This window comes from Catharus ustulatus, chromosome 1, assembly GCF_009819885.2.
Source record: "Catharus ustulatus isolate bCatUst1 chromosome 1, bCatUst1.pri.v2, whole genome shotgun sequence".
In the NCBI taxonomy this organism is placed as follows: Eukaryota; Metazoa; Chordata; class Aves; order Passeriformes; family Turdidae; genus Catharus; species Catharus ustulatus.
The window spans coordinates 42943354-42967081 of NC_046221.1; the positions used below are offsets into that span (position 1 = coordinate 42943354).

The 23728-nt window shown below is 41.6% G+C and overlaps 2 protein-coding genes across 3 annotated transcripts in view; one reads left to right on the forward strand and one right to left on the reverse strand.

The window, feature by feature from the left end:
• STT3B (STT3 oligosaccharyltransferase complex catalytic subunit B) overlaps positions 1-5040 on the forward strand; it is a 53583-nt gene extending 48543 nt beyond the window's left edge. Inside the window, exons 14-16 of the mRNA XM_033077796.1 lie at positions 94-207; positions 1209-1421; positions 3387-5040. Coding sequence (XP_032933687.1) covers positions 94-207; positions 1209-1421; positions 3387-3467 — 408 coding nt within the window. The 3' untranslated portion in view covers positions 3468-5040. The remainder of the gene's footprint in view (positions 1-93; positions 208-1208; positions 1422-3386) is intronic.
• A 2056-nt stretch (positions 5041-7096) lies between these two features.
• Positions 7097-23728, reverse strand: part of OSBPL10 (oxysterol binding protein like 10) — a 121588-nt gene continuing 104956 nt past the window's right edge. For both annotated transcript variants that reach the window (XM_042779885.1, XM_033077806.1), the window contains exons 9-12: positions 14047-14233; positions 12434-12616; positions 10548-10701; positions 7097-9839 (exon numbers count right to left, since the gene is read on the reverse strand). In XM_042779885.1, coding sequence (XP_042635819.1) covers positions 9795-9839; positions 10548-10701; positions 12434-12616; positions 14047-14233 — 569 coding nt within the window. In that variant the 3' untranslated portion in view covers positions 7097-9794. The remainder of the gene's footprint in view (positions 9840-10547; positions 10702-12433; positions 12617-14046; positions 14234-23728) is intronic.

Below are 23728 nucleotides of genomic sequence, written 5' to 3' on the forward strand. Positions count from 1 at the left end.
ATTTGTAGGGGTCTTTCTGTGGGGAAAGGAATGAGAGATTCCCTTATGATTTTAGTTTGCATTGACTGTTTGTATCTTCTTTTCTTTTTAAAGGAAAGTGATTACTTTACCCCTCAGGGAGAATTCCGGGTAGACAAGGCAGGCTCTCCAACTTTGCTGAACTGCCTCATGTATAAAATGTCCTATTACAGATTTGGAGAGATGCAGGTTAGTGCTACAACTTCTGAATCTTAACTGAAATGTGAGAAAACAAGTGTTATTTTGATGTATTTTCTATCTTTTAAATTAAGCATTGCTTGTAGTACCAGAATCTGCAGTAAGAGTGAGCTTTACAAATTAAAACACATCCAGTCATGGTCTACTGTTTATAACCTTTAGCAAAAAGCATTTCTGCAGTTAACCCACACTTGTACTTAATTTTTTGGTGTCCTTCACATTGCCCCAGATGAGTATCTTGATTGCTGTGTGCTCACCAAGCATCAACTGTGACATTGTTGAGAGCATTAGATTTCTTTGTTGTAATAGCAATACACCAGTGAAACTATTGAGTGTTTAATGTTTGTCAGAAACTATGTGATTTCCATCCAAGTCACATCAGTGTATAAAACAACACTACACTGTATAGTAAGGGCAGCAGTTCCCTTTGGGAACACCAAACTCACAGATGGAGCTAAACCTGTTTGTTTTCTTCCTTTCCTTTTCTTCCCTTGTTATCCCCACCAGAAGCCCTTCCTTTTGATGTATTAGGACAAGAATCCTTTTTTCAGTGGACTTTACTTGTAACACAGCGGGGCCAGATTTAACTGATAATTGTGAACTACTTCTGGATTATATGGAAAACTGTGGAAGTGCAAATTGTTGCAGTATAGGCAAGGGCACAAAGGCAGGAGCTCTGCTGAAAAAAACACTGCAGGCTGCTGCACCTCAGACTGTTCTTTGAGTTGTTTCATCTCTGAATGCAGACAGGGTAGTTTTGTTGAGACATTAAGTACTGTCTCCTGTGACAGCTGTAGGAGTAAGAATAAATTTGTCCCTTAGGATCTTAAAGGTTTTTCTGTGTAATAGTAACCAGTGCAAGAGAAGTGTTGCCCTTTGACGTGGGCCAGCCCTTTAATGAAGGCATTCCTTATACTATGAAGTTTCACAGTTTGTAGTGATTGGTGTTCTGGGTTTTGTCTCAAACTAACATGCAACTTTAATTTTTATAGCTGGATTTTCGGACACCCCCAGGATTTGACCGTACACGCAATGCGGAGATAGGCAACAAAGACATTAAATTTAAACATCTGGAGGAAGCCTTTACCTCAGAGCACTGGCTTGTTAGAATATACAAGGTCAAACAACTAGACAACAGAGAGACACTGGATCATAAACCTAGAGTAACCAACATTGTACCGAAACAGAAGTATTTGTCAAAGAAGGTGGGTTCCCAGTGAAGTAACTGAAAGGGGTCAGGAGTTTATTTTTAACAGTGAATCACATAGCTGGTGAATTATATATTTCCACTAGCCAGAATGTTATGGATACTGTTCATGTTAGTGTCCAATATCAGACCTGCCTGCTGGTAATAATTGTTAATTTACTGTCTGCTTAACTTAAAAGCATGTGAAGACACAAGGCTAGATTTTTTTTAGGCAGAATGCTAACTGGACATAGAGTGTGTCACTGGCTGTTACAACTCTTAAGTCTTCATGTAACTGAAGTATAATCTCTAAAGTACATCAATTCATGTTTCAGTAACTATGGCTCACTAAGTAAATGTGGAAGTTGCTTTCTGACTTTGTTTGAAAGTAGTGATGCCTAGAAGTTTACAAATGGCAATTTTGTATGAAATAAATTAAATATGAAACTTTTGTTGATGGAACTTTAGTGTCTGTCTGCTTACTGCTTGAAGTCATCCTCATGGTTTTAAAGTGTTTGTTGTGCTGCCCTCCTTCAGCCTGTTAAGAAAGGCCTGTTCCCAGGGGAGTTGGGGAGACTGTTAGCAGCACTCTCCTTCACAACATCTGCTTTCTAAATATTCAAATAGATGTTGCTAAAGGAACTCCAGAATCTTGGCTAACAAACTGGTATAGGCAGTAGACTTACACTGTGTCATGGAAATACAAGTAGAGAACATTCTCTCTCGCTTGCAGAGAATGTTAAATGGTAAAGATGCTTATTTCTGTGATTTGATGGGAAGTGCATAAAAAAAGGCATGTGGGAGTTGGCACTGAAGCAAGACATACCTTGAAATTATAAGCTTTATTGTGCCTGTCATACACTTAACACTGTAACTTTTGATCTTAAGTGACAAGCAAGACTGTATTTATCTGTGGTAGATGCACTGATCCCACCTGAGCCTTGGATGTGTAGATTCTCTGTCTAGAAGTTGATGCAGTTTCTGACCTATCACCAACTGCTGCAGTACAGACTCTACATCCCATTAAGAAATCAAAGAACCAGTGGAGAGCAGGGGGCAGGTGTCCAAACTAGAATTTCTTAAATATATTCCAAGGGCTCCTTAGTAGCCAGAGCTTTTCAACAATTGCTTACTTAATTCAGTCCATCTCCTATCATGTTAGGAATGATACTGCTCAAGCTTAGAGATACAATGTGTGTCTGAATATTGCATATTAGTTTGCATCTATCTCACTTCATTATAATCACATTGTTGGCATCATGTTGATTAAATACAATTTTTTAAAATAATAATAGATCCTGCTGGTAAGCACATCAAAGTGCAGAAAGGGTAGGAGCTGCTTCCTGGCAGGTGTCTTGGATGTACAATTCTACCTGCCACAAACTATGTGCACAAATTTGAAGTTAATTTTACCTATGACCAACATTAATGTTCTCCCTCTCCCCCCATTACTATCTTAAAAAAAAAATCTAAAACATGCTGATAAAGGAATGTGCAGGAAGCTAACTAAGCAACCTACAGACCAACATCAGAGTTTAGAAGACTAAAATGGAATTATTCAGGGTTTTTTCTTTTGAAAAATGCTGCTTTAAGCAAATACTTCTATCTAACTTATAAGAGAATCAAACAATGCAAAAGATGCAAGAAGGTATTTCCAAAAAAACCTAACACCTATACCAGTTGTGCTCTTTGGGCATATTAGAGTTTTATCTTGTTGGTTAATTATTAATTCTGCCTCAGCACATGCTTTGAAAAGAATTCTACAGATGTGGTAGATCAAAAAAGCGCATCTTGTGTAAAAGCAACTGTTGGGCAGGAATTAACAATCCCAACATTAAAAATAATAACTGGATAATGCCTAGTTGAGGGTTTAGCATGTAAGCTCTTTAAAATCAATTAAAGCTCAGGCAGTGAATGCACATCGTTAAACCGCGGTCAAGACTAAATCATTAACTAATACCTGTTATTCTGTTTTTCTTTTTAGACCTCCAAAAGGAAGCGTGGCTACATTAAGAATAAACTAATTTTAAAGAAAGGCAAGAGACCCAACAGGAAGACAGTTTAAACACACTGTTCTGATTGCTAATACGAAGCAGTTGTCCTTGAGATAACCAGTCTTTGCCTTTAGCTCAAATCATGTTTCACAGCAACATGAGGGTACAGAACCATCATTGGTCCAGATTATTGTACAAAATTTTCAGGCAATGTCTGATTAAAAATATTGGCTTATTGAGAACAGCTGTTTTAGATTTGTAATGTGAAGCAAGACAGAGCTGCTATCCAAGTCTAGCAGCATTTTTTTTATTGGTACATATTATCCTTCAAATCTGTTGAAAATTTGGACTGACTTTACCAAAGAACCCTGTAATTTGGTCCTTGGCACATGCATTACTTGTCAATCTTTTCTGGAGAACACTGTTCAGCTGAATAGCAGCAGTATGAAAACTGGAATGGTGACATCTGAAAATGACTTTTTCAACAAGAAAGAGGTGGCAGAGCTCTCTCAAATTCAACTTTCAAAACAAGTTACTCCCATAATTATTTTTCAATGTTTTCTTTCAATGTCCTTTTTACTCTTGCTGCAGGCTGGTTTTGAGCTGGAGTGCAAGAAGCAAAGCTGCAGTTTTCACAAGAGGTGACAGGACAGATTAATTGGACAAGCTGCTTTTGTTCAACACAGGATTGCAGTATTGCTGCCTTACACTGTCATTTCACAAGGTAGACAAGGCAAATCTTGCACACTGTAGATACAAGGGCTAAATTTGTAACCTCCTGAAAGATCTGAAACGACAGTAATGAATGCTGTAACAACATACAACTGAGCACCATGGAGCTGGTGCTTCAGAACAGAAATTAAACTATTTTAGGTGAATGTTTACATTGGTAAAACAAGTATAGCCTGGTTATTGGGGAAAAGAAGGTTGACAGGTATACAAAACCCCTTTTCTGTGGCTATCAGAGGTAAAAGATTTGCAAACCTCTTCAGCCCTCACTGCCTTTCTGGCAAGGGTAGAAGTTTTTCTGGAAATCCTGTTTTCTGCATTTTTATTTAGTGCTTAAATCAATTGAAGAAATTCCTGCTCTAGTGCTATTTGCTTTGTCTGTCTTTTATACTGGTTTCAGTTTGGGTTTTTTTTAAGTGGTGAAAACTGTCAGATTAAATGCACTAAAATATGAATGGCGATTGAACGTGTTCACTTTCCAGCTATAAGGAAACTTTATACAGACTTGAAATTTTTCTTTAATTAAAATGAAAAGGGTTTTTTTGCCATTTTTTTTTCCTGCCACAGGCTGTAACTTTTTATAGAAATAAAACTTGCATCAATAACTTGATGTAAAATGCAGAATAGTATGTACCTTTCATGAAGAAAATGTAAATTTACAGTGTTCTGTGAGAATGTTACTGCTGACTTCTTTCCCAAGGTGTAGAATATTTTTTTTGATTTACGAACTCATTTTTGACTCCAGTGGTTTATACAGACCAATACTACAGCTGCAACATTTTCACAAAGGTAATTAAATCTGGATTTCTGGCCCCTGTCGTTTGGAGATTTCATTTTATTTTGTTGCTTTAAAGCTCAATGCAGACCAGTTGTCAACTGTAGGGGAAAATAAAGTTAATTCAAGTTTTGTGTTAAGGCTGTTGTGTCAGTTTTGTTGTGATTAACTTGATAACATGTAGCTTGTAGTCCTAGTCATAAATTAAAACATTAGAATCCTGTATTGCAAATCTCCTGACTTCACCAAGCTGCTGTAATGAAGCCACAGCATCTTCTTAACATCCCTCCAGCTTAAACTAAGCCAAATCTAGGGCCTTTGCTGTGATGAAATGAAGGTGGCTGTTATGTTTCCAGGGAAGAGCAGCCTGCCTTCTCAACCACACGTTGCAGCAACTCCTTCCAGCATCTGGAGCTCCTCAAGCTGCTGCAGCTGCTCACCCACCAGCAAAAGGGCTGATTGATTATGTGATGCACGATTTCTAGTGTCGTGCTGCTTCCAAGCCAATCTGCATCCTGACCATGAGTAAGAAATAAGGGATCTAACATTTGGAAGAACACCTGAAAGGCAGGACGGAGGCTGCCAGTCAGTCTGTGGCTTGGCAGTAACTCAGCCTTGTTTTAAAAAAAGGAATACAAGATTGCCATCACCTCTTCAGGTACCTTGACAGTTAAACAGACTGTCTTAAGCCTTAAGTGAAGGCCTGTTCTGTTTAACAGCAGAAACAAGTGAATCTGAGGCATGTGAAATAAAAATAAGCCAACTGCAGAGATCTCAGCCAGCCTGGGCCTAAAGTTGCCTACTACTTACCTGAGCTTTATTTTTTTCTTAAATCTAACATGACTTCAAGGAGTCTGCCAATGTTCTGCAGTTAAAATGATATAAAAAGTTAGGAGTCATTGAGGCATCCACTTAGTGGCAGTTCTTCTTTATCATACTGCTTTTTCTGTCTCACCTTCCTTGGTTCCTCAGGAATCTGCACACTGTGTAGATAGATCCTGGAATCAAAAACTAAACTAACTCCTGCCTCCTCTTTATAAGAGCTGAACAGCACTTCTGCCAGCAAAGATTATCAGCATCTTCCCTCTTCATCACACACAGCCCCCACCCAGACTAGTTTATTTCCTTAGCTCCAGCCATCCTTTTACTTTAGTTGTTCTACTATGTCAAATTTTGAAGTATAATTGCCACAAAACAGTAAAAGAGAAAAATTAAACACCAGACACTAGCCAGGCTCAGGGCAGCAGTTGCTAAGGAACAAAAGCTGCAAGTGTCTAGATCTCAATACTGCATAGGTTCTGTATCTCCTAATCATTACTGGTGGGAGCAGTGGGGCAGACAGTACTGTTGGTAATCCCAGAAGAAATATTATGACTTGCAGAAGTAATTTCATAACAAGGAGAAAAGTCATTAATTAAATATCTTGATAGATTTACTCTTTAAAAGCAGCTGGATGCTTTGACAGAGCCCTTGGTACATACCAGTCTCAGCATAAGTAAAAGCTGAAAAAATAAATCATATTTGGCTGTGACTAAAACCCCTCACATCTTTAACCCAAGTGGATAAACTGCTCAAAGATGGGGCCTTGAAGCAATGCCACAGAAGGCAAGGAACGGGACTGGGAAGTGTTTCCTGCCCCATTTACAGGCAATGTTGTTTTCAGTTTTACTTAAAAACAAAGTGTTCCAGCAAGATTATTTCCAGCACTGTGGATGAATGTTTAAAGAAAACCAGAAGGGCATTAACTAACACTTGAAAAATGCTGACCACAATCTGTTAAGAACAGTTTTCCTCCTCATGCACATGTCCAATGCTGCAATAACATAGTATTTTAAGAGGTTCTAATCAAGAATGTTGGTGATAAAGATTAAATGAAATGGGATCTTTCAGAAGCAAGGGTACACCTTTACCTGTTTCCTTTTTACTTGCCCAAATGAAGCAAATGTTCTCCAGCCCTTCCTAAAGCTGTTGTTGCTGCACAGCCCCGTTTTCCCTAGATACAGCTATCCAATTTAAACAAAAAACATCCAGAGTGTCTGGGAGAATAAGCAGAGCAGAAAAGCCCCACACCAAACCCGGATTAACCTGGCAAACCACTTCCATGGGAACCATGCTTGGGTGTTGTACAGTTCCTGGACAGTCAGTGACTGACACCACTGAACTAAGGCTTCCATGGAAAGAGAAAGGGCATCCCACTACTAAATGAAACAAATCTTTTATTCATGAGCATTCTTATTTTAAATTCACAAATTATGAAAGGAAGGCAAATCAGAAGAGACTGCCAGAGCATCTTTTAAATGATAAAGGTATAAATTTTCTTTCTGAACATTTCTAATTTAAGAAAGAAAAAGGTTGCATAGGCTTTCTACAGGTGTGCACAAAAAAAAATTGAAGTACATGGAAGATTTTACATTACAATTCAGTGTACATCGGCTACTTGAAAAGGAAAGTATTTACTTGCAATTCCAAGACAGCTATTGGAACGACCTACAGAATAAGGCTTATGAATATTTACTTTTCAGTCCTGCAAAATATACTGAAAACATACTATCAGAAAAATAAAATGACACTTGTGAATCTTGATCTGGAATCTCTTGCTGATGGGATCTTTTCTGAAAGGAGTTTTTATGTTTGTGTCTCCCAAGTAAATCTGGGAAAGAAACAGTGGAAAATGGCATCAGGGGATTCTTCATGGCATCAGAACAAAACATTGGTCAGAGCACAAGTGGAATGTCCTCGGCATGCAGAAACAACCAACCATGCAGACAGAAAATCTTCAGTAAATTACAAGCAGAAAATTATTCAAATTTCTCCTTAAAAGGACAGCTACAGCATCGCTGTAGTCTTGACAGTCACACCATCCCAGCTGAAAGAGGTCCACTCCTTCAGGGGCCCAGGCCTGCATGCCTGACACACAGAGGTTTGCAATGGCTATTGAGTGAGGATGTGTCTTGTTCTTTGGTGTGTGGGAGAGCTCTGGGAGGATGTTCCATGGGTTTAACTCTGCTTTTTCCATTGTTCTTTATGATCATACTACAAACTGTAGAAATACTTTTAAGTACTTACCAGACTAATCTCTAGAACAAGAGTGGATCCATTATAAAGTGAATTCTTGCAGGTGATAAAGTACAAGTGTTCCTGATGATACTTAGTAGCAGTTCAGTAATTACTACAACAGCATCATTTTGGTTTTGTTACAGAAAACTATTACATCAACTATTCCTAAAAAATAAGAATTTTTTTTTCTCTTAAAAAAAAAGTGTCGGTTACAAAACCAAGCTCATACAATCCACTTTTTTTAAAAAACAGGATTTAAATAATTTAGAACATTAATCTTTCTAATGTGCAAAAGAAAGAAAAAAAAAGACAAGAAGACTAAATAGCATTTAGAAGGAAAAAGTAGCCACACCTTCATTAAATAGAAATCTGAAGTTCAAATCCAAAGGAACAACTAATGGAATGTTTCCTTGTGCACACACCTCCTCTGCTCAGCCTTCTGAGCTGCTCAAGACATTTTAACATCTACCAAAAAAACAAAATGCAGGATGCCTAAGAACAGATGTGAGCAGTGCTTTTACCTAGATGTCTTTGTGTGGTAACTATCAAGCATAAGTCAGTGTATGAACAAAGCAGACAAAAGGCACAAAATTACTCAGCTCTACAGACAGGCATCCATGCTACTCTGTGTTAGAAATACAGTGGTTTTGTTATGGGGCACTGTGGAAAGAAGCACTGAGCACATTTTACATGTACCCTTTGCTGCCACCTCTCAAAAACGTCTTCACTTCCAACAAATACAAACTAAAAAGTGACAAAGCCTTAACACACTTCTAGAATCCACTTCGTCAGTGTCACAGTGCGTACCTTACAAAGCAAGATCAAACTACAGGATTTTTAATTTTTTTTTAACACTGCAAAACAAATTGTATCCCATTTAATTTGTTTCATTCATAAAGTTATTTTCTCAGTGGAATCATTTCCTAAATTGTTACTTTTACATCAGAGAATCATTTACCTGGGAAGGCTAGTTATATTATCTCTACTCATCCAAATGTTTTATCAGAAGCAATCCCATTTAGTGGAACATGTTAGCCAGAAGTGTTGGCATGACAGCAGCCAGAGAACATTACACAGCAAGATCAAAGTTACCAGAGCAGCTGGCTCAGGGGTGGTGACCAGAGATTGACAGCTGGAGCATGAATAGACAAAGCAGCGAGGACACAACGGGCCAGTGTGAAGAACAAAGCTCTGGAGAAGGTATTGCTACTTCTTACAGGGTGGCAGGAAATTCACACTCGTCAGTGACAGGAAACACGCCCTGAACTCAGCAACGAGAGTGAGCACAGCCAGTGGATCATTCTTATGTCAAAGTGAGTTTCTTGGTGACTGTTCAGACAGAACGACTGCCATTAAGAGACACGTCACATTTTAAGTGCAAAACATTTTTGGCAAAAGTGAAAAATAGAAAAACCTTAACCAGTACTAATAAAAAAGTATTTTCTTAAATACTAGCATAGGGCCTGATCCTGCAAGCACACAACTCGGGGAACCCCAGCCAAGTCCAGCCGGGGCTCTGTGCCCTAACACTTGGAGGAAAAGGTCTTTGAGTTGCTATTGGTGTTGGAACTGTTTACATGTAGTGTAAATAATACACACAACACATGCACACCATGGGTACTTAGGGACGTGTGCCTGTGTGTCTGTGGATCTGCACACACAAAATGGCTCCTGAATAAACTCGAGCTCGTGGTTATTTTGAGATGCATCATTCACAGTACATAACTTCCCGTGAGGATCTTCTGGGAACAGGACCTATCCAAGGACATCCTGAAGTTACATACTGTATCATTTTAATGCCTTTCAGGTAAAATTATGAGGCAACTGCTCTCTCCTGTCAATGGGTCTTCCAGAGAGGATTCACGTACAGCCAACCATCGCCCTGTAAGAAAATTAAGCAGAGTTTACAAACAAGATTTACAAATACTCTGAGTATGTCCACACAAAAGCTAAAATAAGACCAAATAAGAAGCCATCCCTGTCACCTGAAAATTCTGTGTTTAATGAAATGACAAGCAATGTGGGCAGAAGGGAAAAAATTACAAGGGGGGAAGAGAAGCAATGAGAAGATGCAAGAGATGCTGGTTTAAATAGGAGCTAATGCAACAATTCCCTCAGTTGGTCTCATTTCCCCTCCACCTTTCCTCCAAGAAAGGGGAAAGATGAACTTGGTAAAATCTGTTTCCTTTCACACAGATGAAACCCAAGACTCCGTTTAGGATCTCAATGCTTCCTTACACTGGATAAATCTCCCTGGATGGATTGTGGTCATTTTTGTATGCTAAGATTATACTGGATGTGAGTATGCAGAATTTGAAAGGCAAGGGCTGGATTTTACAGAAAAACACATCACTTGTGTGCCTAACATTAGGAATCAAAATCCAGGTCAAAAGCATCAAACTAAAGAAAAGTGAACAAGTTCACAACATAGACATGGAAAAGTCCACTGCTCTCCTTCAAGAACCAGACTGTCAAAAAGAAAATTTAAGCAATCAGTGGTACATAACAACACCAGCCTATGACAAAATCTATAGACATTGAGTGTGCAGGAACTTGCTAAAGGGTCTCTAAACCAAGAGACTCCAAGTACCTCTTTGGCAAAGTATTTGGGTTTCCAGGGAGTGGTGAGCGCCGCACGCTGCCTTTCCTCTGCTCGCTGCCTCTCTTCCAGGCGGTGCTTGTGCTCCGTGGCGGCATCGATGTTCCCCTCCTTCAGAGAGTTGGTGACGTGCTGCCACAGGCGCCTGGCCGGGAAGAAAAGCACAAGGGAGGGTGAGAACAGATCTGCCACAGCCTGGTGCTGCTGAACACCGGTCTGGTGAGCAGCAGGCTCACCACACTATCCATGCTGGTTTTCCAAGTCCCGCAGCTCGGGAACCATCACTCTCCTAGGATACTCATCATGTTTGTGAACCAGATTTTCAAATTCACTCAACTCCCAGTACTTTGCCATGTAATTTTCTCAGCAGACTCTTTTTATGTTCCTGACTTTTCACCACCTGAGCTTTTTTCTCAAAGCAAGTGGATTTATTTTTACCACTTCTAGTTCACATTCCTTACTGATGCTCCTCTGCAGTTAAATTTTTGTATTATAAGGCAGTGTCAGCCAAAACCTAAGAGTGCATTGAATTGGGCCATTGACTGGCCCAACAAGATCACTAACAGAAGAATTGATTCTAGGGAGCCCCTCTAGGTCTGTGCTCCATATTCCCAGTTACAATATTTACCTGCACAGAGCTACACGTTTCTCACCCAGCTGACTACACTCAGATACAGTGCCTTATATCAGCCTAGCCGAAAAGCAGTGAGAAAAGCCCTCATAGAATGGCCTGGGTTGGAAAAGACCTTAAAGACCTAGTTCCACCCCCTGCCACAGGTATGAACACCTCCCACTGGACCAGACTGCTCAGAGCCCCATCCAGCCTGGCCTTGAACACTGCCAGAGATGAGGCACCCACACTTTCTGGGCAACCTGTTCAAGTGCCTCACCATCCTCACAGTAAAGAATTTCCTCATAATATCTAATCCAAACTACCCTCTGTCTGAAAGCAACCATAGCTTTCACTTATGTCCAGGGCTGTTTTATTGAGTTTGTGTTTACAATGTGAAAAAATTGAAGATCCTGCAGATACACTGGATGGATGCAATTTGCTGACTAGTGCCTAAAAAACACAATAAATACATTGAAAAGCTACTGATTTCCTTATTTACTACAACCTTTATGTTCCACACTACAGGGGAAAAATGAGTTTGTGGATAAGCAAGTGGTCTAGAAAATAGACAAATTGTATTTGACCCAGTACAATGACTCAAGACACCCATGTAAAATAGACATTTATAGATAATAAAACGTAGTTTAAGTGATATTTTTAAATCCCCCAGTAAAATGTTCCTAAATTCAATTAAAGTATTGATTTTTCTGAAGATAAACATCAACAGTTATTGACAGTGAATACAGAACAGTTTTTTTCCCTAATGTACCTAGACAGAGTTAGGCACATCATGTAGGTGCCAAGAGCCTCAAAACCACCTGTATGTGTGTCTTTATATCTCATACTGCCTCACATATTATATGTTTATACAAATACATATTCTAAAATAGATTAAACATGAAGTACCAGTTTCAATTATATGCTGCATATATATATATACACCAGTTTGAATTACTTACAACAAACTGATGATGACTACCATGTTGCAGTCATTCCAAGAAGCAGGTGAAAACACTGCATTACCATTTTCTAGATGCTCATTAAAACAAATACAGGCATCTTCCCCATGTACAAAATCAATGTACTCGTCACTACAGTGTAATTTATGCTCCAGGGAACCAATACACAGCCTCAGCTCTCTGTGCCCAGATTTCTGTGCTGTAGGAAGCACCGAAATTTTGAACCACAGCACACAGAACTGCAGTTGGCTTCCCTGCTCTGCTCCCACCCAAGTTCAGGACAGCACTGCAAAGTCTGTCCTTACCTTGATTCCAGTGGCCCTTGGTTTGCTATAGGCCTGATCTTTTTCCTGATAACAGGCAGTTTGGTGGTGTCAATCACTTTGGTGTCTCCGTTGCTGTAAGTAAATTCCAGGGTGCCATTCCATTCTCCCTGTGCCTTGCACACAATGGTGTTTGTTGGATTGTGCTTCACTTCAGCTGTAACCCTGATTCAAGGGGAACAACACAGAAGTAACTGCTACCATTTATTATCAGCACATGAAAGCACTACCTTGATAAGGGTGCAAGCAGCTTTCTACCTCCACAAATCAATTATTCAAGCAAAGTAGTGATGCTGCCTCCAAAAGAGAAAGACTCGTCCCACAAAAGCTCTTCTAAGACAGCAACAGCTTTGGGATGACATTCTAGCTAAGTACAGCAGTAACCCAACTTAAAATTCTGATACCCAGCTCAAGCCCAGAGTCAAATGGTTACCTCAGCAGCCTGAAAAACAATCCCTGACATTCATGAGCCATTTTCAATATGATACCTTCACACCTGAACATAATGCTGTCAGAGACCCACGTCAAAAACTTCAGGTATCTTTGTTTTCATTTTTAGCTTTGCAAGTTCACTTCTCAGCTGCTGAGGGGCAATCACTAAAGCCACCTCACCAAATAAACGGTCTGAGAGTGAGCAAAATAGACAGGTAGGACTGGAAAACTGAACTGCAGGGATAAATTTCACGTGCGTGTCCATGAGCATGCATACATGTGCTTTAGAAAGTCATGTAAAGTAATCTGTAAACTCAAATTTTATAATTGCTGAAGTAATACAGCACAACATCCCCAGATTTTCACTTACCCTGATGGTACCAATTATTATCTACAACTTTTAAAGAAAAACCCTGTCAAAAAAGCCCCACGTGGACATTTCCCTGAACACAACATTGAAATGGTTGACACACATACGGAAGAATAGTTACACTATCTGAAATAAAACTGAGGTAATCATGCAAAGCACAGTCTCCTCTGGACACTACAACAGTGCACATCAGAACAAGAAAGGGGTCTGATGTTAATGACTGGGGCACAACTTGAGCATGGAAGCAAGACAGGAGACTGTCTGGCACAATGCCTCTTTGCACCCTTAGTAAAGGGGAACCAAAGAAGGTAAATAACATTGTCACCATCTGGAACTTCAGTGCAGAGGTGGGAGTCCCCAGTAGGGAGCTACCACTATGGGCAGTAACACTTCTGTTTCTCTCCTCTTTTCAGGAGCTCCACCTGGAACACCAGTTCATCTACAAGACACACACAGAAGCAGCAGCTGGGGTAGCAGAAATACTGCCTTTTCCACATATATTTTTCTGATCCTGCACTTACAGCAACTTTTACAAGCAACAAAGCCTGGAGAGATACATTCACTTTCTTTTAATGAGAGAAATACATCCAATTCAGTTAAACAGCATAGTATGTATTGCTACAATAAACTGCCCTAAAGCTTTAAGTCATCTCCAGCACTAACAGGAAAAGAACTTCAGCTATCTGAAGTTTGGCTATAAAACACTGCAACAGAAGAACTGAGCAGATGCCTGAGAGCCTTTCCCCTGAAATCCAGCAGCAGGTAAACAAGAGTAAGACCGTAATTCCTGTACCTGTGGACCTTCCCTCCATAGAAGGGCTTGGTGTGGAACGTGACCGTGGCAGAATAGCCCGTTCTGGCACAATTGATGTTGACTTTCCCTCCAAGCTCCACCCATGGGATGGTAAGGATTGAGCGAGCGTAGGCACTGGGCAGGGTGAAGACATACTCTTCTTCATGTTCCAGCAAGTGAAGAACACCTGCACAGAAAGAGGAGAAAGTGAGGTGATAAAAGGTTCACTGATAAGAGCTGACGGTCACTAACCAATTATCACCATCAACATGCACATCCATGGAGAGCACAACATGCCTCTCTCCTTGAAGGAGGGCACTGTCTGCTAAGAAACTCTGCTCTCTGGAAGAAGCTTCTTCCAACAAGCATTTTCAAAAGCATCTAACTTGATTGCGTATGCTGTGGTCCTGCATAGTACCAAACAACCTTTCAGAAAATCTGACTGGATTCCTTACTTTGTGTTACTGTTAAAAGCTGGAAAAACATAAAATGTGCACCTAAAAAGCCTAAACGTGCACCTAAAATTCAGATGCTCTCTCAGTGTCATATCATGATCTCCCTCCAGAAAACATATAGGCATGGCCAAAGGACTCTTCACTTCTCCATTCAGTTCGAAACAACCACGTCCTCCTCTAATTTCCTCTTGATGCTGTGAAAAGCTCTAAGTCTCTGTGGGTACAAGGAAACATGGCATCCACAAATTTCCCACTAACTTAGCTCCTTAATTTCCAAATACCTGGTTTCTCACACAGGCTTTGAAAAAATCTAGCATAATCAAAGAGGGGCCCAGCAGGGCCACTGCTCTGCTAGCACCAAGTCCAACGTCTCTACCAGGCAGAGAAAATTACTGGTAATTCCATCTCATTCTGTAAAGATTCCTCCACTCTCAGGACTATGAGGCTGTAACTAAAAAACAACACACAACAGCAGCAGTTTTTCAACATTACTTAGAAGTTGCACAAAGAAAGTTGCTTTCCTGATCAGACCTTTGCAGATTCCCCTGGGGCTAAGGGTACAGCTCTATTCCCATAAAAAACTGCAGTTTGGACTTCAGGATAACAGGACATAAGACCAGGAAAAGAGCACCATAAACCTTGCACGCAGAATTAGATCATGTCAAATGTCTGCAGTGTATTTTTTATTAGCATTTTACAGTTTTTTGTGTCCCATTTACTAACTGCCTAAAGGCAAAAATGACAGCTTTGAAAATATTTTTTCACAACTGAGACTGAAAATAACCCATCACAGGAGGAACTCAGAACCCAGAAATATTTGGAAAAAAAGAGCAGGAAAGTTATTTTGACACAGTAATAGTATCTGTTTAGAAACAAGATGAGGATGAGCCCATTTGCCTTCATCCTGGGGCAGGCAGGAGAAGAACACACTGTTAGTGGTATTGATTAATCTCTCTGTTTAAGGGAATACTACTTTTTCAAAGTGATCTCACGTTTAATGATGAAAAAGCATTAAATAGGAACACAACATTACTGCTGCCAATATGAAAATATGCCTTCAATGCTGCATGGAAACATAAAATTAAAAGCATAGAGCTCTAAGAGAGCCCTGATCTTGAATATTGGCTCCAGCTAACAAAACTAAATACAGGCACAGGAAACTGCCATTTGCCACTTCTGCCTTCTGAAACTATTTCACAGGAAAACATTTGCAAACCAGAACAGCTTCATGCAGCTGTTCTCAGAACCTCTGCAACCTCAGCCTCCCAGCAGTGACACAGCCAGCATGCCCAGTCCAGCAGATCTGACACAAGGAGCTGGGAGTGCAAAAGCACACAGAAAAGCCATGTCTCAGAAGGACCTTTAATCCTTTTGTCTTGGCAAGTTACAAGTTCCTGGTGTCACATGCTGAGCCCTCACTAGCAGGGAAGGGCCAAGAGGACACAGCCAGAACACACACACACATTTTGTCTCAAGTTTCCTCGGCTTCACACCTGCTGAGATATCCAAGCTGAACACACTGCAGGAAGGCTGAACCACCCAACTCATCCTGGACACACAGGCAGAAACAACGTTTACTCAAGAAGTGGTTCTGGTTATCAGACCCATTAAATGGATGCTATAACAGCATTAAGTTAATACAGAACTACCATAGAATCACAGAATGGCCTGGGTTAGAAGGGCCTTAAAGATCATCAAGTTCCAAGTCCCCCGCCATGGGCAGGGACAACTCCCACCAGACCAGGTTGCTCAGAGCCACATCCAACCTGGCCTTGAACACTTCCAGGGATGGGGCATCCACAGCTTCTTCAGGCAGCCTGTTCCAGCACCTCAACATCCCCTCAGTAAAGAATTTTTTCCTAATATCTAACCTAAATCTAACTCTTTCATTTTAAAGCCATTTCCCCTTTTCCTGTCGCTACACACCCCTGTAAAAAGTCTCCCTCTATCTCCTATCCTCCTCTGACCATCACTGTATGTGATGTTTCCTCACGTGAGAGGAAACTGGTATGATAAACACGATTTTCTTACAGGTGAGTATACGTTTGCTTCTGTCCCCTGATGGGATCAAGAGCCTTTTTCTCCCTAGTCAAGTGGGAGGGACTCAGAGCTGCAGTGCTGCCAAGCACATTTAAAGTGGAGAGCAAACAGCAGCAGTGACCTTCAACGTAAATATTTAACCACCACAGCAGGTTAGATATTAAAAACTGATCCCAGCTCTCTTGGCAGTATTTTTAGCACCTGGTAGCATATTTTCTGGATTCCTTAAACACCTGAATAAATACATTCTTTTATGAAGTGCTATCTCACTTGAAATATGACTCCAGCTCCATAATTACAGTCTAAAAGAGATTAAGGGGCAGATGTGAAATATCCATGACTTGATAATACTTTTAGTATTAACCTGACTGTTTTGCATTCCATTGTTCACAGAGTCCACATGCAAAACCTCATTTAAGTGAAGCACCATAAACACTGTGGCTGTACCACCACATCTGAACACAGACCTGCGCTCCCTTAGGGGAGAGGATGCCAAAAATTATACCAAGATTCAACATTTCTAAGATACCACAGTTTGAATTAACTCCCTACCCTGCCACGTGTCAATCTCGAGAAATTAAAAGCCAATTAACTGAAGGCTAACAGTTACTTTACAATGTGTAATTTTAACATCTGCTTATAATCATTACAGTAATTTCACGACCATAAGGCGCACCGGACTATAAGGCACACCCCCTGGGAGCCGGCACATTTTGCAACTTTGTAGATCAGATAAGGTGCACCGGACTATAAGGCGCACTTTTTTTTTGCCACGAAGATCCGTGCCGCGCGCAACAAAGTAACGAATTAGTAACGAAAACCCGATCGTGGAGTCTACTTGCAGGGGCTCAATTTGGAAACATTTTTCACAGATCGGTGTAGGCTTTCAAAGGCAGCCCCAGGCGCCCTCCCTGTGCAGTGGGCCCTGGCACTCCCGCCCGCCCCCAGTGCTGGTTGGCGTGGCTCGGCGCAGCCGCGGGGCCGCCTCCCCCTTGCGGCTCCGTTCTGCCGTGATGCTGTTCCTCCTCATGGCTCCGCGAAGTTGCCATGCCGTTCCCTCGCTCGGCTCAGCGCTCCTGCCATGTCGTCTGTCCCTCACTGGGCTCGGCGCCACCACCATGCCGCCTGTCCCTTGCTCAGCTCGGCACTCCTGTTGTGCCGCCTGTCCCCTTGCTTGGCTCGGTGGTGTGGCCGCCCTGCCGCCCATCGCTCGCTCGGCTCGGCGGCGCCGCCGCCATGCCGCCTGTCCCTCGCTCGGCTCGGTGGCACGCCACCCTGTTGCCCGTCCCTCGCTCGGCTCAGCGCTCCTGACGTGCCGCCCATCTCGGCGGCGCGGCCACCATGCCACTCGTCCCTTGCTTCGGCTCGGCGGCACCGCCGCCCTGCCGCCTGTCCCTCGCTCAGATCGGCTCCGCTGCCGTGCTGTTCCGCCTCGCAGCTCCGTTGTGGCACCATGCTGTTCCCCCTTGTGGCTCCGCGGAGCAGCCCTGCCGCCCGTCCCTTGCTCGGCTCGGTGGTGCCACTGCCCTGCCGCCCATCCCTCGCTCGGCTCGGCGCACTGCAGCCCCGTCGGCCCCTATTGGGCTGTGGCCCCGCTGCCTCCAGCACCGCAGTCCCGCTGGCCGCGCCTGCCCCTATCAGCTGTGGGGCCGCTGCCCCCAGCACTGCGGTCCCGTCGGCCCCTATCGTGCTGTGGCCCCTCGGCTCAGGCCACTGCGCACAACAAAGTAGTAACGCCTCCCTGCCCGCGCTGCTCCCGTTGCCTGGGGCACCCAGGGCTGCCCCCCGCCTTCCAGCCCGCGCTGCTCCCTGTGCCTAGGGCCGCCTGGGGCCGCCCCCCGCCTTCCAGCCTGCACTGCTCCCTGTGCCTGGGGCTGCCTGGGGCTGCCCTCTGCCTTCCTGCCCGCGCTGCTCCCTGTGCCTGGGGCTGCCTGCGGCTGCCCCACCATGGCTACTCGGCGCTCCCGCGGCGCCGCCCCCCCTCGTGGCTCTCACTTCCGGGGTGGCAAATTTCGCAACTTTGTAGATCAGATAAGGCGCACTGGACTATAAGGCGCACTTCCGGGTTTAGGGAAAAATTTTAGTCATAAGGGTACGCCTTATAGTCATGAAATTACTGTACATTGCAACTGATCTTTAAAAACAAGTGCTGGAAAATACGCAGGCTATTTTTCTTCCCTTGCTTCCCTGCTGTAAGGGATGATTCATGTTTAGTTTGAAAATGGCTACAAGTAAATACTAATGAAAAGTTGTAGAATATTCTCCCATTTTTAGTTTTTCCTCTCACATCAAAGAGTTCTTTCAAGAACTTCCAATTGTTAAAAAAAAAAATCTGAAGTATTTATAGGTGACAATTACACACAGAAGAAGGCACCAGACCAGCACTCTGGAAGAAACAGTGGATTTAGTAATCTAGTTTGTTTTAAAAAAATGCTACAGAGAAGAGTGAATTTGTTATAAACCATTGCAGAATATTGAAATTCCCCCTTGAAATGTCCTAAGCACCATTTACTCCTCCTTTTGAATACAGCAACATATTCAGAGTCACACCGCTATCCATGACTCCTCAGCCTGCATTAAAGGAAGTGATGGTCCTGGCATATCATTTTCCCAGTTTGACTCTTACATGTCCCTCACTGATGCTGCAGCTTTGTGAATTGATTTCCCAGTAACACATATTGACAAAAAAACCCAGAGGAGGCTCTGGATCAATAAGCTGCAGAAGAGACATGTGGGATTTAATGCTTCCCGCTGCCTGCATGAAGATCAATCTGAACAAATGGCACGTGGGACACGAGGAGCCTGGGGCAGTTTCCTTGTTTAAGAAGCTGTATTTCTCATAACACACAAAGAGGAGCAGGTTATGTGTGGGATGAGCCCCACATGGGTGTTGGGCATCACCAACCGCCCAGATCCCCACAGGAAAACAGAAGATGCCAGGACTGGGCTATTACTGTCTCAAACCTTCCAGGCAACTGTGTTGAGCACTGCTCATTTTTCAAAGACTGGAACCATTTGCTGAATTCACTAATAGTGCCATACTCTATAAAAATGGTTCTAAAAATTCTGGGCTAAAAATATTAACTCAAAAATGAGTACTTAGGGAAATATTTAGGTAGCTCTAATTGCAAACAACAATCAAGCATTGGGACTGGTAAATTTAAAAGTCACTCATTTCTCAGTAATAGAAACTATAGACCTGTACATCTATTAATACATACACAAACATGTATGTGAACAGATTTAAAAACAAAAAAGAGGAAAAAACATTCATTGCTTTCTTTTAAACTTACCTTGGAAAGAGCACTGAACCTTTTACCCACCTATCATATCTTTTACAGTTGATTTTCAATTTAGAAAAATAATTTTTGGAAGCCTATACCTCACTACTTTTTAAAACATTTAAAATTGCAGAAGTGAAACACTAGATGTAACTAGCCACTTGGCAATACAGAGTAATCCATTTAAATGTACTTAATGCTTTCTGGAAAATTAACCCATAAATCAAATATGACACATTTTGTTGGATTTTGCTGCTCTGGACCAAAATCCAAGAGCAGAAAAGGAACAGGCACAGCTGACACTGAGTTGTGCTCACCACAGCATCCTTACCCTACAACTAGTATCCGTTTAAAGATTCTATGGACCATGTAAAAACCATTAAATATTTATATTGACTTTCTCATCCTTTGCTAATTTAAATCTTAATGTGACCCTGTTCATTACAGCCTCATCTCCTTCCTCACTCTTTCATTAGTGCATAATTAACATTAACCAGAATTAGGGACTGCACATGCAGCGGAAGTTCTTTTATGCAAAACACCCTCTTTTCTATTCAGAGTGTCTTTCTCATGAGGAAACTCGGTGCTGACTACTCTGAAGAATGGGGGTTTTGTCACACAGCAAAGAAAAGTTGTGACATTTCATTAGCAACCCAGATTTAGACCACTCATAACCAGAGATGAAGAAAAGCTAGCATATAAAACAGCTCCCCACATGGATTTCCAGCAGTGCTCTCCCACTTGCCCTGCATCTCTGCACAGATAGTTACTTTGGATCAACAAACAAAAACCGCAAACAGAAAAAAAAAATTTTAGTCACTTTGAGGTGCGACACAAAACATCACACCGCTGAGACACTGAGCTGGACCCTTTGTGTGCCAACACCATACCATCCTTAAATCCCTAAATTCTTTAAATTCCTTTATAAACCTTTGTACTTCCATGACATTCTATGTCAGCTTCTAATAAAAAGCATAAAAAGCAATGTGCTCTAAACATCTAAGGACTCTCTATAAAAATATGATTCAAAGTCTCCACAGTAACCATTACCATATTCCTTACGCACTATAGGTCCAAAAATTCGGTACTACTTTATTTCTGCAAATAGCCAACTGCAGTAGAAGTTGGCTTCAAAGTTTCATTGAACAGTTGGAGGGACACACACAATATTGCTCAGTAGAGAGCAAAGTTTCAAAACACACCCCAGTTGCTTGTATTCAGCAGTAGGCTACAATGAAGTTTCTGGTCATCACCAGAGAAGCATCATAGAATGGCCCTTAAGGAAGGGCCCTTAAAAATCATCTTGTTCCAAACCCTCTGTTGTGGGCAGGACACCTTCCACTAGACCAGGCTGCTCATAGCCCCAGCCAACCTGGTCTTGGAAACCTCCAAGTGTGGGGCATCCACAACTTCTCTGGGTAACCTGGTCAAACAGAACTGTTCTGATACATATCTGACTACAAGATGGTCACTCACTACCACTAAATTATCCAAAATTAATTACAGTTCTTTAACACTCTGTTTGGAGGGATTTTTTTTCCCTCTCATATATCTGTAAGTACTGATTTAACCTGTAGTATAATGAAACTAATAATGAACAAACACCAGAATTATTTAACCCAAGTGTCTAAATGGACACAGGCGTATTGGAGGTATCAAAGAAACTTTCTTTCAAGTAACATGATGCCAACATCTAAAATCCTTTCTAGTCTTACAAAAAGTCAAAGGCCCCTACATGTACATAATTTAAATCCAGCAACAAGCAAAAAAAAGGGCTGAATGCTCATAATGAGGGGAAATGTTAAAAAAAAAGGAGAAAGGGACAAGACAAAATCCCAACAATGGCACATGATCACTTTGGTCATCCAATGCACAGTAGCAAAAAAACTCCAGAACAACCAAAACCCAGAGACTTTGATGATCCATGAGATGTTACTTTGTCTCTCATCAAAAGCAGGATCAGTGATACTTCATTCCCAAGAAACTCACTTAATCTGCTTTTAACAGTTTGAAATAGGATTCTACAATCTTACTGGCCAACCTTGGTGTGTGAAAGTTTCTCAAAAGAGGTAACTTTAGTTCCCACCCACCTTCAGTATCTTCATGCGCCTTCTGACTAACAGCACCTTTCCACAGCCCAGCTCACTAACTTTGCTGGACTAATACACCCCATATGAAACGTTGCAACTCTAACGTGTCCCTAAACACGAGGAAAAAATCTCCAAATTACATTTCACATTAAATAAAGCATTAGGCCTTGCATTACTAGGCATGTAAATACAGGCTTAGGTTTTCCACACTTTTCGTCCAGTAGCTCCTTTTTGTCAGTTCAGCAATCTCTTCCCCAGTACTCAAGCTGACCTCAATCTACTACAGAATTTATACTTATGCAGCACATAAGAAAGAAGCATGTGCAGTAGATTCTAACTTTTGCACAGTTTGACAAATCCACATACCAACTTAATCAGGAAGACTTCCCTGGACCTAAAATAAATAAAATTTTTTTAAGTGCCGTTTGAAGTGAAGGAACTGCACTGCAAAACTGGCATTTTAAACTGAGGCTGTCAGGCTTAGGCTTGCTGTTTTCAGATGATAGAAAAGCCTCAGTGGTACACAACTTCTTGCTGCCCGCTGCCAGTCCTCAAGGTGTAAGAGAAATGCTTGGGCTGCACTGAAGTGTCTCCATCACTTCCCAGAAATGCTGTCACTGTAAAGGACTCTGCTCTTGCACTGCTTAACATGAACAGAAAGATGAATAGTAACTATGAACTGGTGAACCCAGACTTCCTCCCAGAATGCACATCACAAAGACAGCAGCAAACCTTGGAATAAAAGAGTTTGCTACTGCAGATGTTCCCCAAAGCCCACCTCCACTCCTGGGATATCTCCAGGATTATGAAAAAAAGAAAGAGTATAATGAAGAACTTATTCTCACAAGCACACATTAAACAATCCTTGGGGTGAGTAAGCAGTTAATTCTTAGACCCTTTCTCTCTCAAAACTGGGACACATCAGGACTTTGAAGTCTTAAATAATCCCCACAGTAGACACCCTCAATCCCAGGGAACTGTGTGCGCTAGCAGCAAGAGAAAGAAATTTCCCTGCTCCTACATAATCATAAGTGACTTTGTGCTTAACTTTATTTCCATTAAATAGTTCCCTTCACTGAGCAAAAGAGTACTAGAAATGAACATGTACCAGAAAAATACAGAATATTACACCAATAACTCAGGCTGGCATAGTACAGGCAGGAGAGAGACAGACAGACAGACCAATTTCCCTTCTGACACTCCCTTCCCAATTTCCTTAGGTCTGTACTCAAAGCAAAATACCTAAGTCATAAGAAGAAGGAAACACACGTGCTAACACAGACTTTATCACAAGGATATAAAAAACAGTAGTAACAAGGTTTCATGTCTCTTCTATTAAAAAAGGGAAGGAGCTACTGTCGTTCCACTGGTCTTTACTTTTAGATAGTGGAAATAGCAGAATATACCTGTATTTTTTTACCATAATTATTTTGCTGCTACTAATAAGCAAAACCAAACCACTGCATTTCCCACTCCACCTTTTACTGCCTTTAATACCATAGTATTCAACATAATGGTGACAAAAAGAAGCAAGTTGTCCTCATACTTCTGAGGTTACAGTCTAAAAACTAGTTAAGACAAAACACTAAAATCCATACATAGGATCTTATCCTCAAATGGTCAAAGGGACTAAATTGCCCAGAAACACACTTATCTCAATGCATTAACAGCCAGTGACAACACTGGTACAAGTGTGTGTATCAGTTCAGATCATCCATTAAGGATTTGTTACGACTGCCTCTATTTCTGAACTCAAGTTGAGCAATGACTTATTGCAATGCACACTGCATATATGTATGATAAAGAAAATCAGGAT